The sequence below is a fragment of the Myotis davidii genome, unplaced genomic scaffold, assembly GCF_000327345.1.
Source record: "Myotis davidii unplaced genomic scaffold, ASM32734v1 scaffold1097, whole genome shotgun sequence".
Classification (NCBI taxonomy): Eukaryota; Metazoa; Chordata; class Mammalia; order Chiroptera; family Vespertilionidae; genus Myotis; species Myotis davidii.
The window spans coordinates 69581-87361 of NW_006288117.1; the positions used below are offsets into that span (position 1 = coordinate 69581).

The 17781-nt window shown below is 50.8% G+C and overlaps 1 protein-coding gene and 1 pseudogene across 1 annotated transcript in view; both read right to left on the reverse strand.

Annotated features, from left to right (window-relative positions):
• Nucleotides 1-12455, reverse strand: part of LOC102764433 (leukocyte immunoglobulin-like receptor subfamily A member 5) — a 13672-nt gene extending 1217 nt beyond the window's left edge. Inside the window, 3 exon segments of the mRNA XM_015561451.1 lie at nucleotides 961-1263; nucleotides 1407-1691; nucleotides 12350-12455. Of these exon segments, the coding sequence (XP_015416937.1) occupies nucleotides 961-1263; nucleotides 1407-1691; nucleotides 12350-12446 (685 nt within the window). The 5' untranslated portion in view covers nucleotides 12447-12455.
• Nucleotides 12456-15383: 2928 nt separating this feature from the next.
• LOC102762720 overlaps nucleotides 15384-17781 on the reverse strand; it is a 4922-nt pseudogene continuing 2524 nt past the window's right edge.

The window sequence follows — 17781 nt, forward strand, 5'->3', positions numbered from 1 at the left end:
ACTATTTGTTAAAAGTTTTCATAGCAAAAGCAATAATAGAGAGCTGTATGCAAAATATGTCAGAGGCTATAATGCTAAACGAAGTAAGCTAGTGACAGAAACACAGATATCACGTGATCTTATATGTGGAATCTAATGAACAAAATAAAGTGAAGAAAAAGAATTGAACCAGAGGCCTGGAAACATGGAACAGACTGATGGATCTCAGAGGGGCAGGGGGAGAGGATGGAAAGAGATTAACCAATGAATTTACATGCATATACGCATAACCCATGGACACAGAGAACAGCGTGGTGAGGGCCTAGGAAAAACAGGAAGGCAACCAGGTGGAGAAGGGTTAAGGAAGAATAAAATAGGGGGGAGGGCATCTGTAATACTCTTAACAATACAGTTGTGTGTGTTTTTTAAATGTAGAGAGCAGCCATGAATTTCACATAGAGTCTGGGCAGGAATCCCCTAGTTCCTCATGAGCTGTCCATGGTCCCCCTTGAGTCTCAGGTGAGCTCTGAAGGCCTGGAGGCCTCCAGGTGAGCACAAGGCCTTGCAGAGTGGTGCCCACAGGTGGGAACACTTTTCACTACAGCAGTGTCCAGTGGAATCATGCTCTGAGAAAGGTCTGTTCCCCCTCCTTGGACAGAGCGAATGTGTCATAGGAGACCTCAGAGCGACACTGGAGGGTCAGGCTCTGTCAAGAAGCCACAGTGGGGCCCTGCTAGGTCAGGAGGGAGGGCTTCTCAGACTCACCTGGGGAGACTGGATGTGAATTACAGGCGCTGCTCCTCCCATAATCCCATTCTCTTGGCCTGGACATAAGGTCTCACTGTCTTTCTCTGTGACTCAGGCTCAGGAGTCCTTGTGCTCCCCTCACCCTCTCATATGGGGCTGCACTCAAATGAATGACCCTAGGAACACCCAGTATTTGTTGCCTGAATCAATGGAAGGGACCATAATGGGCCTTACCTGAGACCAGGAGCTCCAGGGCATCACTGGGGTGCGACCACACCTGGGGGCTGTTCCGGTAACAGCCATAGCATCTGAATGGCCCTTTATCGCTGGGGGTCACGGGGCCCACAGGGAACAGGGCCTGGAACTGCCCCCTAGGCTGTGGCTGTGAGTCCAGGGTCCAGGAGAGCCTGTGATCTCCTTCCTTAGTCAGAATGAACCTGTCAAATCCCTGCCCTGAGCCACACTGGAGGGTCACCTTCCCTCCTGAAGTCACGACAGGGCTGGGCAGGGCTGAGAGGCTGGGTTCGCTGTAGGATCCTAGGAGAGGAGGAGGCAGCATGGTAAATGGACTCACTCTTCTCTCACGTCTCCCAGGGTGGCTCTGAGATGGAGACACCCTGAGAGCAGACCTCCTTCCTGAGGGCTCAGCCTGAGGCTGGGACCCCTGAGTGTCCTCTCACCTGTCACCACCAGCTCCAGGGGGTCACTGGGCTCTGACCAGCCATCAGGGCTGAGAGAGTAACAGCGAAATATCCCAACATTAAGCTCTGTCATGTGTGGGATGGAGAACATCACCTTGTCCCCAGGCTTTAGTCGCTTCTCTCTTTTCCATGGTGCTGGGCTTCCCTCTTTATCCAGACGGTACTCCTCAGCTTCTGGGGTCCCCTGACAGCAGATAGTCAGAGGCCTTCCCAGGGGGATCACATGGGCTGGCTCAGCCCAGAGGGTGGGTTTGGGGAAGGTCCCTGGATAAAACAAGGGCTGCATTACAAAGGCCTTCCACACCTGCATCCCACAGCTCAACCCAAGGCACTCTATTGTAGTTCTTCCATCCTAGCCTCACTTCTTCTTTGCACAGAACCCTCAATGACTGAGCTCAGAAAAAACAGGGTCAGCGGGCCCCTCACCTGAGACCTGGAGCTCCAGGGGCTCACTGGAGAGTGACAACAGGTAAGGGGAAGAGCTGTGTGAACCGGAGCACCTCTAGGTGCTTCTGTGGATTGAGGTCACAGGGCTCGTGGAGAACTCTGTCTCTAACTGCTGAGCTTGGTGCTTTGATCTCAGAATCAGGGGGGCATTCGGGCCCTCCCCCTTGGATAGAAGGAATGTGCCCCTCTAGCCCTGTGACTGACACAGCAGAGTCACGTTCTCTCCTGAGGCCACCCTGAAACCCGGCTGAGGGAGAGGGAGGGCCAGTCAGGCAGGTGTCCTCGAGAGAGGGAGGGAGGGTGAGGGCTGCCTTCCCACCTTGTTCTGTCCTGAGAGTCACCAGGCCTCTCTCTGAGGGCTCTCCTCTCTGTCTGTCTCTGTTTCTCTGAGTCTCCCCATCTTCCCATCTCCCCCCCACTCTCTGTCTCTCTCCTGGGGCCCTGCACCTTCATTCTGGCCTCACCACCTCAGACCCCCAGCAGGGCCTGTGCAGATCTGGGTGCCGGGCTGAATCCACTGTATCCTCACCTGCCACCAGTATATCCAGGGCGTCACTGGGGGGCCAACTACAAAGAAAAGATTCTTCCTACTCTAGCATATATACCCGCCCCGCACTGTCAGCCTTTCTGAGTGTCCAAGGGGGAAGTAGGCCTGAGAGAGCCCAGCCTGGGGCTGCAGGACAAGGCTCTGGGGGAGGTCCCATCCCCCATCCTTTGACAGAGCGAATCTGTCATAGCCAACATCAGAGTGACACAGGAGGGTCAGACTCTATCCAGAAGCCACAGTGGGGTCCTGCTGGGTCAGGAGGGAGGGCTTCCCAGACTCACCTGGGGAGACCGAATGTGAATTATAGGAGCTGCTCCTCCCATAACCCCATTCTCCTGGCCTGGACATCAGGTCTCACTCTCTTTCTCTGTGACTCAGGCCCAGGAGTCCTTGTGCTCCCATCATCCTCTCATATGGGGCTGCACTCAAATTAATGTCCCTAGGAACACCCCAGTATTTGTTGCCTGAATTAATGGAAGGGACAATAAAGGGCCTTACCTGAGACCAGGAGCTCCAGAGCTTCACTGGGGTGTGACCACACCTGGGGGCTGTTCCTGTAACAGCCATAGCATCTGAATGGCCCTTTATCGCTGGGAGTCACTGGGCCCACAGTGAACAGGGCCTGGTATTGCCCCCTGGGCTGTGGCTGTGAGTCCAGGGTCCAGGAGAGCCTGTGATCTCCTTCCTTAGTCAGAATGAACCTGTCAAATCCCTGCCCTGAGCCACACTGTAGGGTCATGTTCCTTCCTGAGGTTACGACAGGGCTGGGCAGGGCTGAGAGGCTGGGTTTGCTGTAGGATCCTAGGAGAGGAAGAGGCAGCATGGTAAATGGACTCACTCTTCCCTCATGTCCCCCAGGACTGGGGTCTGAGGAGACACCCTGAGAGCACACCGCCTTCCTGAGGACAGAGCCTGAGGCTGGGACCCCTGAGTGTCCTCTCACCTGTCACCACCAGCTCCAGGGGGTCACTGTGCTCTGACCAGCCAGCAGGACTGAGACAGTTACAGCGATATCTCCCTGCAGAATGCTCTGTCCTATGTGTGGACTTGCCCTTGTCTGTGGTCTCCTGTGGGGTCTCTTCACCCCAGGGCACATGTTTTCCTTCTCTATACAGATTGAAAATAGGGTTCTTCTTGAAGCCCTGACACCAGAGCTTCAAGGGTGTCTGCCAGGACTTCACAGAGCCTGGGCGAGCAGAGCAGAGCTCCCCTCTCCCTTGAAATCTCACCAATGAAAAGCACAGCGATGAGGGTGGAGGTCATGGTGTCTCCTCGCTCCGGTGCAGAGTGAAAGCGATGGTGCAATCTGGGCAGGCACAGAGCGTGTGGGCACTGGGAGACTGGCCCGCCCTCTCTCGTGGTTGTCACGTCAGCAGTTCCTCATGAAAGGGAGCAACCTCTCTCTAGCACCCTAGTCCTCATTTTCATGGTGAAGCAAAACATAGACCCAGAGCCTCCTAAGACAGGCCTTGCAGGTGAGGTGACCCAGGGCACATCCTTCCCTGTCAGAGCCTCCCCCATGGGGTCCCCTTCCTCCTCAACCCGACCATCAGCAGCTCCCTGTGGTCCGCACCATGGACAGTATCACCAAGGTCCTGGAGACGCTTCAGGAAGACGTGGGTCCCTGGGGCCTGCAGAGCTCAGATTAGCAGGGACACTGTCACCCTCTCACTGTGCAGCTCAGGGCGATGTCACTGTGACAATGAGCACAGAGGCAAATGCAGGGAAATACGGGAAGGGAAACCAACTCTTCTCATGACCCCAGAGTGTGGGCTTTCTGTGTCTCAAAGGCCCCTCATGACCTCCTTTTTCTTACCACAGCAGCCACCCTCTCCTTCCTGGGAGCAAGATTATGACTCACTCCTGCCTACTCAGTGCCTTGTTCCTCAAGCAGAGCTGTGCCCCATTCTGTGAGTCTGGCCTCCAGTCCTCAGCTCAGGGAACAGTAAGTGGTCTGTGGCCTGATGTTGGTGAGAAAACTCATTCTTACATAAATGTTTCTCCATCGTCCATGGCCCTTGTGCCCATGAGCAGTAACATTCAATCTCTGAGCCTCAGTTTTCCCATCTGCAACATGTTGTTATGAACCCAACTCCTCGGAGTGGTTGTGGGTTCAGTATTGCCCAGGTCCTGGAAGGGGTCAATCCTGCTGATACCCAAATCGGATGAGGATGGGTGGGGTGACACAGGAGAGAATCAAGATATCTGACTCCACAGTCAACGTGGACAATGGATGTGCCACCCAAGAGCCCCCATCTGCTCTCAATGCTAAGAAATGCTACTTATAATATTTCTGAAAGATATAGCACAGTCAATGAAGAAAAGGGGAAGTAAAAGTTCCCAATAAGAGAAGCATATGCAGCCAAGAAAATCGGCCCAAGCTGCGTGGCCTCCGATGCCTGGGACTTGCAAGGGGTCATCAGAGGGGAGGGTCCCACCTCTGTGTGATCAGAAAAGATTCTGAAGGTGTTCACATGCAGGGAGAGAGTTGGATGCATCTTTGGCTGCTCTACATGCCTTGGGAATGGGCACAGGAATATCTCTACCCATTGACCCAGCCCATGGTCAGCACTGAGCCACATCCCCTGTGTGTGAGAAACAGAGTCAATAATCCAGTCTAGTCCAACATGGGCTTCTGTCCAAATGTGAGTGTGAGGCTCATATTGCAGCTGAACTTGCCAGACACTACAGTCAGATACTAAGTGTGAGAGAGTGGACAACATGGGGCAGGACACCTCCCCCCTTTCAGGTATGAATGTCAGGACAGCCTTGGGAAAACTCTTTAAGGAACTCTCCGGTGTATGGGAGGTGAGTGTCCTACAGTAATGGATATCAAAGAGAAACTCACAAAATAATACATAGTGGTATGAAGGACTGTCCACAGGGTCATTAAGGGGATTATCATTATTTTTTTAGAAAACAATAAGATATATAAAACACATTTTGATTTAAGCATATTTAAATACCTGGGATAAGATTAAGAAGGAAATTGGATTCTTGGAACAACAACCAAAAAAGGTTATTATAGAAAAGAATATAGAATTATATAAATAAATTAGGTAAATACCTTAGAAGTGAAAAGAAAGTAAAAATGTGATTTAGCCACACTTAAAACATTTTGTCCAATGTAGAGAAGGTACAGCTGAAGATAGAATTAGGAAACTGGAGGACAACATTGAGGAAATTTTGTGGGAAGCAATAGAGAGAGAATGGAATTAGACAATTTAGATACATGGAGAGCAGAAAGAGATAAAGACCAATGGATATTGTGAGATTCAAGAGAAATGAGGTGAGGATGACATTGGCTATTGACCTAAAGACCAGTGACTGGGTATTTTGCAGAGAAACAGAGAGAGCACACAGTGCCAAGTGCATGAATATGCAAATGAAATGTGTGTCTTCATATTTCATATCATGTGGAGGCAATAGATGAGAGATGATTTTATTGCATGCCAAATATATATATAGCTAATATGCTAAATGTTCCACCATCCTGGTAATGAAGTAACATAGCAACTCTGGCTTCCTCTCCCTAGCAACTAAGCTCCTTGAAGTTTCTTCAGCCCAGAGACATGACTTGCTTCATAGCCAGGTGGAAACATTTCACACTTTAACCAAATGTCTGTGAAGCATTTTCCCGTGCCTCATCTCATTCGATCCTCACAAAAGTCCTGGAGCGGGTAGATAGGAGACTCGGTGGAACACTATTTTTCTTTTCATTAGCCGGAAAACAGAGATTTAGAAAGCTCAGAAACTTGACCCAACTGAAAAGAAGTAAGGAATGGTGGACCTTACAAATGATTTCAGGCACAGTACATATAAAGCTCTCGCTGGCACCAATCACATGTGTGTGTTTCCATCTGTCATTGTCGATCATGAATTTGGTTGACACTTCTATTATAGAGAAAGGGCAAATAGTGATATTAAAATATTTCTTCCTAATTAATTTCCTTTCAATGTGCACAAATTCATGCACTGAAGCACTAGTCCTTTAATAAATAAAAAAAGGCCAATAGATATGGCAAAAGTACATTGAAGAAATTGTGAGTGAAGAATTTTATATTCACACAAATTATTATGTTAAGGAGTAAAGGTGGAAGCATCAGAGGCGAGGATTCTATATGATGTCCCCAAATTCACCCAAGATTTGCAATTCAATTCAATTGCAAATCTTGCCAGAATTTGGGGACACCCTATATAAAGATGAGGAGACTAAGACATGTCTGACCAGCTTGAACTCACAGCTCACCTGTTAAAGCCACAGGTCAGGCTCTGTCTTCAGGAGGTTTGAGGAGGTTTGGGAGGTAGACACTCAACCATCACCTTTCTGGAAGTCTGGCAGTCTACCAGAGAAGGTACAGCACGAGGTCAGAGCAAAACTTTGGAGAAGAGACACATTAAAAAGAATGTGAAGAACACTTTCCTTTGGAACCAACCCCAATGTGGAACCAATCCTGAGATGGTGAACCCCAACTCCTGGGGTCCCTTGGAGTTTAGGAGAAAAACAGCAGAGAAACAAAGTGTGGGCCCACTGCAGTGCAAGTATCATGGCTCGTTAGTCTTGAGGCTTTTTATCTCAATGTAGGCTCACTCTAGACTAGAGCACACCCTTACCCCATTCCGGGCATGAAGATGTTATTTCTTCCTACATTTTAATGGTCTCTATGAGACTTGCAAACAGGGGAGCAGTGGGGATTGGCATCTCGTCCTGGGCTCACTCCCTGGTCTTGTTTCCAAAGCCCTCTTTTTCTCTGACTTCCCAGGGAGCTAACAGCAGACCCGCCCAGGGTCACTTATTTCCTGAAACATTTCTAGAGAACAAAAGCAGATCCTAGCTCTCCTGTTGCTTCTTACAATAATTACTGCCCTTGTCTCACTGTCCCAAGTTGTAATAAACATGCTCTCTATATCCTCCAAACTTCTGCTGTGAAATCTTTCCAACAGGAAGTGCAGAACCCACACACTACTGACAAGCCTGCGAGGATCTGCTCTGAGCTGGAGTCTGACCAGTGACAACATGGGTACTTGACGTTGGCCATGAAGAGGACATATGTAACAGAGAAAATGGCAAATTCCAAAAATCAGTGTTTTTAAAATTAAATTTATTGGCATGTCTTCAGTGAATAACAGGACATAGGTTTCAAGGGTGCACGTCTGTAACACGTGGTCTGTGTGTTTCGCTGTGTTTTGGACAATGGGGTTTTCAGAGGCAGCACAGTCCAGGTGACCCCTTCAAACCACCAGGTCTTGATTCCAATGAGTAAGGTTGCTGCAGAAAGCACACAGGTGGCATCCGATGGCCAGGGAAGGGCGTGTGGAGTCCAGAAAGGGTGTTAGGACCTGCCTGTGGGTTTATCTCTTACAGGATGGATTGTGCACCTTGTAGATTACAGTAGAGAGCATTCTCTGGACTCAGGAGATGGGGATTCGTACAGACATGAAGGTCCGTGTAAATAGAAATAAAGGAAAACATATTCCATGAAAGTGTATGGAGGTGTGGACCTGTGCCTGCCAAGTGGAATTAATGCTAATTTCACCAAAATGAGGAAAGTCAGGATCCAGTCACAGGACTCACAGTGGTCATGAGGGAAAGGACCACAGTTCAATGGCAGAAGGTCCAGACCTTGGCCCTGCACATGAGCAATGACTCGTCCACCTGCTATGAGGTGCAGACAGATTCCTCAGCATATGTCCCACGTTTTCTTCCAGAACCTTCTGGGCATATGAGATTCACTTCCAAGGCTCCCCTCTCTGAACAGTGCATTGTTCCCTCTGTGTTCACGTCTGTCTGTGTGAGGAGTTGATGCGACTCAAGCCAAGCCTCCCCATAGCTCATGACCTAACTGCTACCAGTCCCTCCACAATCCCTTTCTCTGCTGGAGAAGGGTCCCGGCTTCTTTCACGGATTCTTTCTGTCTCCCTGGGCCTTTTTAGTTTAGACTTCGCTTCTGAGTCACTTTGAAACACAGTTTGGCTTTGCTTTGATAATTCAGAATTGGGAAGAATTATGGTCTCTCGTTGCAGAAAACAATGTGTTATTTCCATCTCTCTGCTCACTGTGGGATTCAGAGCCATGGAAGCTACCTCATCTGGGTATAAAAGCTTATATTTATGCAACAGTGAGGACCCAGGACCCTGGGTTGATTGAAGATATACAGACATGCATTTATGTAGAACTTAATCAATTCTTCAGCTATGTGTTGGGGAAATTATATGAATAAAACTGAAAAAAATGGTTCTGAAGTAAAAAAAACAAAACACAGCACCTTTGAAGCATCTTTGGCAATTCGAGTTGAATTACCTCTTTTAATTCTTAAATGTTTGCAACTAAAATTTTAATGTGTAAGTAACCATCATGTAAAAGTTCTCAGGACAAAAGCAATAATAGAGAAGTGTGTGCAAAACATGTCGAGATCATTATGCTCAGCGAAATGAGCCAGTCAAGAAGGACAAATATCACCTGACCTCACTGATATGTGGAATCTAAGGAACAAAATAAAGTGATGGATAAAATAGAACCCAAGGCATGGGAACACGGAACAGACTGAGGAATCTAAGAGGTAAAGAGGAGAGGGTGGGAAGAGATTAACCAAAGAACTTGTATGCATATATCCATGCCCATGGACACAGAAAATAGTGCAGTGAGGGCATGGGAAGGGCTGGGAGGGAGCCAGCTGGAGGATGGTTATAGAGGAGAAAAGGGGGGGGGCATCTGGGATATTCTCAACAATACAGATTGAAATGCAGAGAACAGCCATGAATTTCAGAGTCTGGGCAGGATCCCCCTGATTCCTCATGAGGTGTCTGTGGTCCCCCTGAGTCTCAGGTGAGCACTGAGGGCCTGGAGGCCTCCAGGAGCATAGGACCTTGCAGAGTGGTGCCAACAGGTGGGGATACTTCTCACTACAGCAGGATGTCCAGTGGGGACAGCACCGTCACCCACAGCAGTTCCCACTTTGGCCAGAGCAGGCACTGTCCTGCTCTGAGAAGCTCAGGTCCTACCTGTGTGGGAAGGGCTTCCATCTAAGGGGCTCGGGAAATGAGCAGCTGAGGGAGTGTTTCCTGTCCTCTCTCCACCTCTCCCAGTCTCTCCTCCCCCATCAGCAAAGCCATCTTCCGTGTGCTACAAGCCAGGCCTGGGCACCAAAGGCTGACCCTCTCCATCTCCCACTCCACACACTGTCCACCTGCTTAGGGACCCGGGGACCAAGCTAACTATGCAGGGCTCCTGGCTTTTAATGGAAAACGCCACAGATTCTGTGTGGAACCAGGAGGAGCTGAGATGCTAAGTGGGTGTTTTCAAATCTTTGGTGCCTCCATAACATGGTGGCTCCTCTTGCTAAGCTGAGCCCCCAGGCCTGTCGGATAATCAGTGTGCCTTCCCGCTGACTCCCTCAGCTTTTCAATCCCTACAAGGTCACAGACACTGAGAGCAGCAGGACAGGCCCAGAGAGGCTGCCCCTGGAGCAGGTCTAGGACAAGCCAGGTGTCAGGTGTCCCAGGAAGTCAGAAATGAAAGTGCCCCTGCAGGTCATGGCAGGCAGCACCCTTGTTCAGAGGGAAAGGTTCTCAGAGTTCACCTCCCAGGAGAGCTGAGTCCACACACACTCAGCCCCATTTCCTGGGATCCTGCCTGTGGGATGTCCCCCTGGGAGCAGCAATGCTCTGCTCTGAGGTGGAGCCACCAGAAGTCAGGGGGTAGGGCTTCTGTCTGGTCACTTCAGTTAAATCTCATTTCCTGTTAGCATCACCCGAGTAGTGCCGCTGACAGCCCTCCCTCAGGCCTGTCTGAGACTGCAGGGTGGGGCTGTCCCGGGGAGGGAGGTCCCCGCCTGTGTCCACCCTATCAGGAGATGACCCTCCTCTGTGGAACCACCCAGTGCTCCCACTACTTCCATCACATCTCAGACGTTGCTAGGGACAAAGAGAGAGATGACCTTGGAGCTCAGAGAGGACAGGACAGGCTGCTCACCTGAGACCAGGAGCTTTAGGGGCTCACTGGGGAGTGACAGCAGGAAGGGAGAGGAGCTGTGTGAACTGTAGCACCTGTAGGTGCCCCCGAGGGCTGAGGTCACAGGACTCATGGAGAACTCTGCCTGGAACTGCTTAGCTTGGTGCTTTGATCTCAGACGCAGGGGGGGATCAGCTGCCTCCTCCTTGGAAAGAAGAAACGTGTCCCTTGGGCTCTGTGACTGACACAGAAGGGTCACATTCACTCCTGAGGCCACCCAGGTTCCTGAATGCATGACCATCGAGAGGGAGGGTGTGTCAGGCAGGTGTCCTAGAGAGAGGGAGGAGGATGAGGCCTGACTGCCCACCTTGTCCTGTCCTGAGAGTCACCAGGCCTCTCTCTGAGGACCCCCCTCTCTGTCTGTTTCTGTTTCTCTGAGTTTCCCCTTCTCCCCTGACTCTCTGTCTATCTCTCTCCCTGGGCCTAGCACTGTCATTGTGGCCTCACCACCTGAGATCAGCAGCAGGGCCTGTGCAGAGTCTGGTCCCTGACTGAACCCACTGGCTCCTCACCTGCCACCAGGATGTCCAGGGGGTCACTGGGGGCCGACCACTCAGAGGAGAGGTTGTATCCACCGTAGCATCTGTACCGGCCCCCGTGGGAGCTGCTCACAGTGTCCAGGGGGAAGTGGGCCTGAGAGAGCCCAGCCTGGGGCTGCAGGACAAGGTTGTGGGAGAGGCCCTGTCCCCCCTCCTTGTGCAGAGCGAATCTGTCATAGCTGACATCAGAGCGACACTGGAGGGTCAGGCTCTGTCCAGAGGCCACAATGGGGCCCTGCTGGCTCAGGAGGGAGGGCTTCCCAGAGGCACCTGGGGAGACCAGACATGAGTTACAGGGGCTGCTCCTCTCATAAAGCCCTTCTCTCCTGGCCTCCAGGTCTCACTGTCTTTCTCTGTGACTTCGGCCCAGGAGCCCTTGTGCTCCACTCACCCCACCTTCTCACATGGGCCTCCCCTCACAGCAAAGATGCCAATGACCTGGCTGGTATCTCAGTCTGTCGATGGGGCAATAATAGTACTGACCTGAAACCAGGAGCTGCAGGGGGTCACTGGCTGGTGACCACACCTGGGGCCTATTCCTGTAACAGCCATAACATCTGAACTTCCACCTATGTGTGGGGGTCACGGGGCCCACAGGGAACAGGGCCTGGAACTGCCCACTGGGCTGTGGCTGTGAGTCCAGGATCCTGTAGAGCCTGTAGTCGCCTTCCTTCATCAGAAGGAACCAGTCAAATCTCTGCCTTGAGCTACACTGGAGGGTCACGTTGCGTCCTGAGGTCACGACAGGGCTGGGCAAGGCTGAGAGGCTGGGTTTGCTGTAGGCTCCTAGGAGAGGAGGAGGCAGCGTGTTAAATGGGCTCACTCCTCCCTCACGTCCCCAGGGCTGGGCTGTGAGAGGGAGACACCCTGAGAGCAGACCCCCTTCCTGAGGGAAGAGCCTGAGGCTGGGACCCCTGAGAGTCCTCTCACCTGTCACCACCAGCTCCAGGGGGTCACTGCGCTCTGACCAACCATCAGGGCTGTAATAGTAACAGTGATATCTCCCTGCCTGTAGCTCTGTCAGGTGTGAGATGGAGAACTTCGCCTTGTCCCCAGGCGCAAGTGGCTTTACTCTGTCCAATGGTACTGGGATTCCCTCTTTATATAGAAGGTACTCCTCAGCCTCTAGGGTCCCCTGACAACATATGGTCACAGGGCTCCCCCAGGGGATCACAGCACCTGGCTCAGCCCAGAGGGTAGGTTTGGGGAGGGGCACTGGAAGGAAACCAGAGGCTGGGTTAGAAGGCATTACCCACCCCCACATTTCTAAGATGCCCCACATCCATTAACCCAGAACCACTGTTGTCCATCCCCAGATGCACAGGCTGTAACCCCTTGTCCCCAGGGAGAGGGACCTGGGACTCCTGTGGAGACTCACCTGCTTGCACTGGGGTCCTGGGGTCCACACTCAGCCCTGGAAGAGAGTCCCTGTGAGAGATTTGTCCCTCAATCCTGAGCAGCACCCTCCTCCCCATGAGGCTCCTGAGTCCTGGGGTCCTGACAGAGCAGGGCTCCCCTCTCCCTTGAAATCTCACCAATGAAAAGCACAGCGATGAGGGTGGAGGTCATGGTGTCTCCTCGCTCTGATGGAGAGTGAATACGATGGTGCCGTCTGGGCAGGCACAGAGGGTGTGGGCACTGGGAGGCTGGTCCTCCTTCTCTCATGGTTGTCACGTCATCAGTTCCTCATGAAAGGGAACAACCTCTATCTAGCACCTTGGCCCTCATGTTTATGGTGAAGCAAATAATAGTCTCAGAGCCTTCTGAGACACCCCTTGCAGGGGAGGTGACCCAGGGTATCTTCTTCCCCGACAGTACCTCCCCCACGGGGTCTCCTTCCTCCTCAGCCCTACCATCAGCACCTCCCTGGGGTCCTCACCATGGATAGTGTCACCCGGGCCCTGGAGACGTTCAGGAAGATGTGGGTGATTGTGGCCTGCAGAGCTCAGATCAGCAGGGACGTGCTCACCGTCTCACTGCGCAGCTGAGGGCGATGTCACTGTGACAATGAGCACAGAGGGAAATGAAGGGAAATAAGGGAAGGAAAACCAACTCTTCTCCTGGCCCCAGAGTGTGGGCTTTATGTGTCTCACAGGCTCCTCAGGACCTTCTCCTTTTTGTTGCCACAGCAGCCACCCTCTCCTTCCTGGGAGCAAGGTTATGACTCACTCCTGCCTCCTCAGTACCTTGTTCCTTGGACAGAGATGTGCCCCATTCTGAGTTCCTGGCCTCAGATATCCAGCTTTGGGGACAGTGAGTGTTCAGTAGGGTTGGTGACAAAGTTCATTCTTATGTAAATTCTCCTTCATCATCCCGGCCCTTATGCTCTTAAGTAGTAACATTCAATCTCTGAGTCTCAGTTTCCCCATCCACAACATGTTATGAACTCAAATCCTCAGATTGCTTGTGTGTTCCGTGGTGCCTGGGCCATGGGAGGGGTCCATCCTTGCTGATTCCCAGATCAGATGAAGATGGGTGGGTGGAAACATGAGAGAATCAAGGTATCTAACTCCACAGACAACGTGGACAATGGATGTGCCCACCCAAGGGCCTCCATCTGCTATTAATTCTCAGAAATACTACTTATAATATTTCAGGACTAGAGGCCTGGCACACGAAATTCGTTCATGGGTACAATCCCTAGGCCTGGCCTGCGATCCGGGCCATCTTCCCAGCTGATGGCAGCTGGTCCTACCCCCTGCCGCAGCAACTCCCGGTTCACCAAAGGGTGTTCAAAGCCTGCCAGCCTGGGAAAGGGACCGAGAGGTGATCAGTGCGCCTCATAGTGACTGGTTGAGTGGTTGTTCCGGTCGTTCGGATGTTAGGGTCAATTTGCATATCACCCTTTTATTATATAGGATTACGTACCACAGTCAATACATAAAAGAGAAGTAAAAGTTCCCAAGATCAGAACCACCAGCAACAAATAAAATTGGTCCAAGCTGAGTGGCCCTCGATGCCTGGGACTTGCAAGGGGTCATTGGAGGGGAGGGTCCCAGCTCTGTGGGGTCAGATAAGCTTCTGCAGGTGCTCGAATGCAGGGAGGGATGTGGAACAGAGAGACAGTAGGAAGCAGCGTTCACCCCTCCACATACATATTTGGGGGATGGGTACAGGGATGTCTCCACCCATTGATCCAGCCCTTGGTCAGCACTGACCCACACACCCTGTGTGTGTGAAACAGATTCAATAATCCAGGCGAGTCCAGCATAGGAATCTGTCCAGTGGTGAGTGTGAGGCTCACAGTGAAGCTGTCCCTACCTTGGCTCACTTCTTTCCTATAACTTTCCCAAATAGCCAAAACCCTGCCTAAGCTCTCTCCTATGGCTTCTTCTACCCTAAGCCCTCCCTGTGTTTCACTGTCCCCAGCTGTAATAAACATGCTCTCATCATCACCTGGACATCGTTGTGAAGGCCTTCCTACATGAAGTCAAGAGCTCACACACTGCCAGCTGGTGTGGCTCATGGTTGAGCATCGACAGGAGGTCACAGTTTAATTCCCCATCAGGACACCTGCCCTTGTTGCTGGCTGGATCCCAGTGTGGGGCGTGCAGGAGGCAGGAGATCAATGATTCTCTCTCATCATTGATGTTTCCCTCCCTCCCTCTCCTTTCCTCTCTCAAATCAGTAGGAATATATATTTTTTAACAATTTTAAATAACCCTGAGGCTGACCCATTCTGGGCGAGTCCCTCTACAATAACAACATGGGCATTTCACATTGGCCATGAAGGAGGCATATATACCAGAGAAATTCTCAAATACCAGAATTCAGAAGTTTTTTTAAAATTAAATTTATTGAGGTGCCATCAGTGAACAACAGGACATAGGTTTCAAGGGTGCACATCTGTAAAACGCTGTTTGTGTGTTTCACTGTGTTTTGGACAATGGGGGGTTTCAGAGGCAGCGCAGACCAGGAAAGCCCCTTCAAACAACCAGGTCTTAATACCAAGGGGTTAGGTTGCTGCAGAAAGCACATGGGTGGCCTCCAAGGATAGGTGAGGGGTGTGTGGAGTCCAGAAAGGGCATTGGGACCACTTGTGGGTTCATCTCTTTCAGGATGGATTGTGCACCTTGTCGAATGATTCCAATAGACAGCATGCTAAGGACTCAGGAGATGGGGCCTCCACACAGACATGAAGGTCCATGTAAATAGAAATAAAGGAAAACGTATTCTATGAAAGTGTAAGTTGTTGTGGACCTGTAGCTGCCATGTAGGATGAATGCAAATTTCACCAAAATGGGGAACGTCAGGAACTCTTTGTGGTCAGGAGGGAAAGGACCACAGTTCAGTGGCAGAAGGTCCAGACCTTGTCCCTGCACGTGAGCGATGGCTCCTCCACCTTCAAGGAGCCGCAGACAGGTCCCTCAGCATATGTTTCACGTTGTGTTACAGAACCTTCTGGACACATGAGATTCACTCCCAAGATCCCCCTCTCTGTACAGTGCATTGTTCCCTCTGTGTTCACTCCCTGGATGCATCGTGGGTCCTTCTCTGGCTGTTTCACGCCTGATAGAGCAGCACCCCAAGTGCCACCAGGACCAAACCAGCCACGCCCAACCGGATGGAATTCTCCAGGGTGTAGTCTTGGGGATGAGAGGCTGGGGATTCTGGAAAAACAGATCACAGGGGTCAGAGCAGGACAAAGTCACCCGGGACCCTGGATGTCCACCCAGGGACCCCCTCCCCTTGACAGGACATGACCATCTGTGCTAAGCCCATAACAGAGAGAGTCTTCTACTCACCACTCTTGGGGTCTGAGTTGTTGTGTGATGGGCTGATGGTGTGGGCTGCTCCTGAGAACCAGATAGGAGTTGGGCTGTGTGAGGGGTTGATGCCCCTCAAACCCAGCATCCCCATAGCTCTCCTCTTTCTCATGACCTAACTGCTACCAGTCCCCCCATGAACCCTTTCTCTGCTGGAGAAGGGTCTTGGCTACTTTCATGGATTCTTTCCATCTCCCTGGGGATTATGAGTTTAGACTTTGCTTCTCAATCACTTTGGAGCACAGTTAGTCTGTGATGAAGAATTCAGGATTGGGGAGAAACATGATCTCTCATTGCAGAAAATCCGTTAGTTTCATCTTTGTGCTCCCTGTGGGATTCTGAGCCATGGGTGCTAACCCATCTGGGTACAAGAGCTTATATTTATGCAACAGCTGAGGACCCAGCATCAATGGGTTAGTCTCAAATATACAGACATGCATTCATGCAGAACTCTAACAATTTCTGAGCTACTGGTGTGGATGATTTTATGAATAAAACTAGAGGCACAATGCACGAAATTTCATGCAAGAGTAGGTCTTCCTTCCCTCAGGTGCCAGCACCGGCTTCCCTCCATCACTCGGGACCCAGACTTCCCTCCTCCGGCCGCCCGTAGACACCTGGGAGCCAGGCTGGCTTCCCCTGAGCCACCTGCAGGCACCCGGGATCCGGCTGGCTTCTCTCTGGCCCTAGCTTCATCAGGAAGGACGTCTGGAAAGATGTCTGGTCTAATAAGCAAATTACCCTTTTCTTATTATAGATTGCAAAAACCATCTAAAGTAAAAACAAAAATCTGAAGCAACTTTTATAAGACAGTTCATATTAATTAAAATTAGTCTTCATAATAATTGTATAAATTTAATATATTTCCCATTAAAATAAGAGTAGAAATATCATTTTGAACTCCTAAATATTTCAAACTTAAATTTATATGTGCAAGTAACTGTTGCTTAAAAGTTCTCAGAACAAAAGCAATGATAGAGAGTTGTGTGTAAACTATATTGGAGATTAATATGGTAAATAAAATAAGTCAGTTAAACAAAAATATCTCATTATCTCACTTATATGTGGAATCTACTGAACAAAATAAAGTGATGAACAAAATAGAACCAGAGGCATGGAAACATGGAACAGACTGATGAATCTCAGAGGGAAGTGTATCGGGGCAGGAGGCAATTAACCAATGAACGTATAAGCATATTTGCAGTGCCTGTTGTCACAGACAATAGTGGGTGAAGGCCTGGGGCAGGACAAGCCCCAGATGGAGGGAGGTTATGGAAGGAAGGGTAATATCCCTTCCTTCTGTAATAACCTCAACAATAAACATTTTTTTAAATGCAGAGAGTAGCCATGAATTTCACAGTCAGGGCAGGATCCCTCTAGTTCCTCATGAGCCCTCCATGGTGCCCCCTCAATCTCAGGTGAGTACTGAGGGCCTGGAGACCTCCAAGTGAGCACAGGGCCTTGCAGAGTGGTGCCCACAGGTGGGGACACTTCTCACTATAGCAGGGTGTCCAGTGGGGATAGCATCATCACCCACGCCAGGTCCCAACTTAGGCAGAGCAGCCACCGGTCCTGCTCTGAAAAGGCTCAGGGACCCCACCTGTGTGGGTGAGGGCTTCCATCCAAGAGGCTCTGGAAATGAGCAGCCACGGGAGTGTCCCCTGTCCTCTCTCCAGCTCTCCCTGTATCTCCTCCCCCATCAGCCCAGCCATCGTCCCTGTGCTGCAAGCCAGGCCTTGACACCAAAGGCTTCCCCCTCTCCATCTTCCACTCCACACACTCTCCACCCTGCTTAGGGACCCAGGCTCCATACCAACTATGCAGGGCTGCTGGCTGTTAGTGAAAATCCCTCAGATCTCTGTGGAACCTGGAGGACCTGAGATGCTAAGTGGGAAGTTCTCTGAGTAACCATCCCCAGAGTCCACACTCCTTTTCAGCCCATAATTCTTCTGGGGAGAGGACCCTGAGATGACAGCTCAGCAGACAGGGTCAGGGGCCCTCACTTGAGACCAGAAGCTCCAGGGACTCACTGGGGAGTGACAGC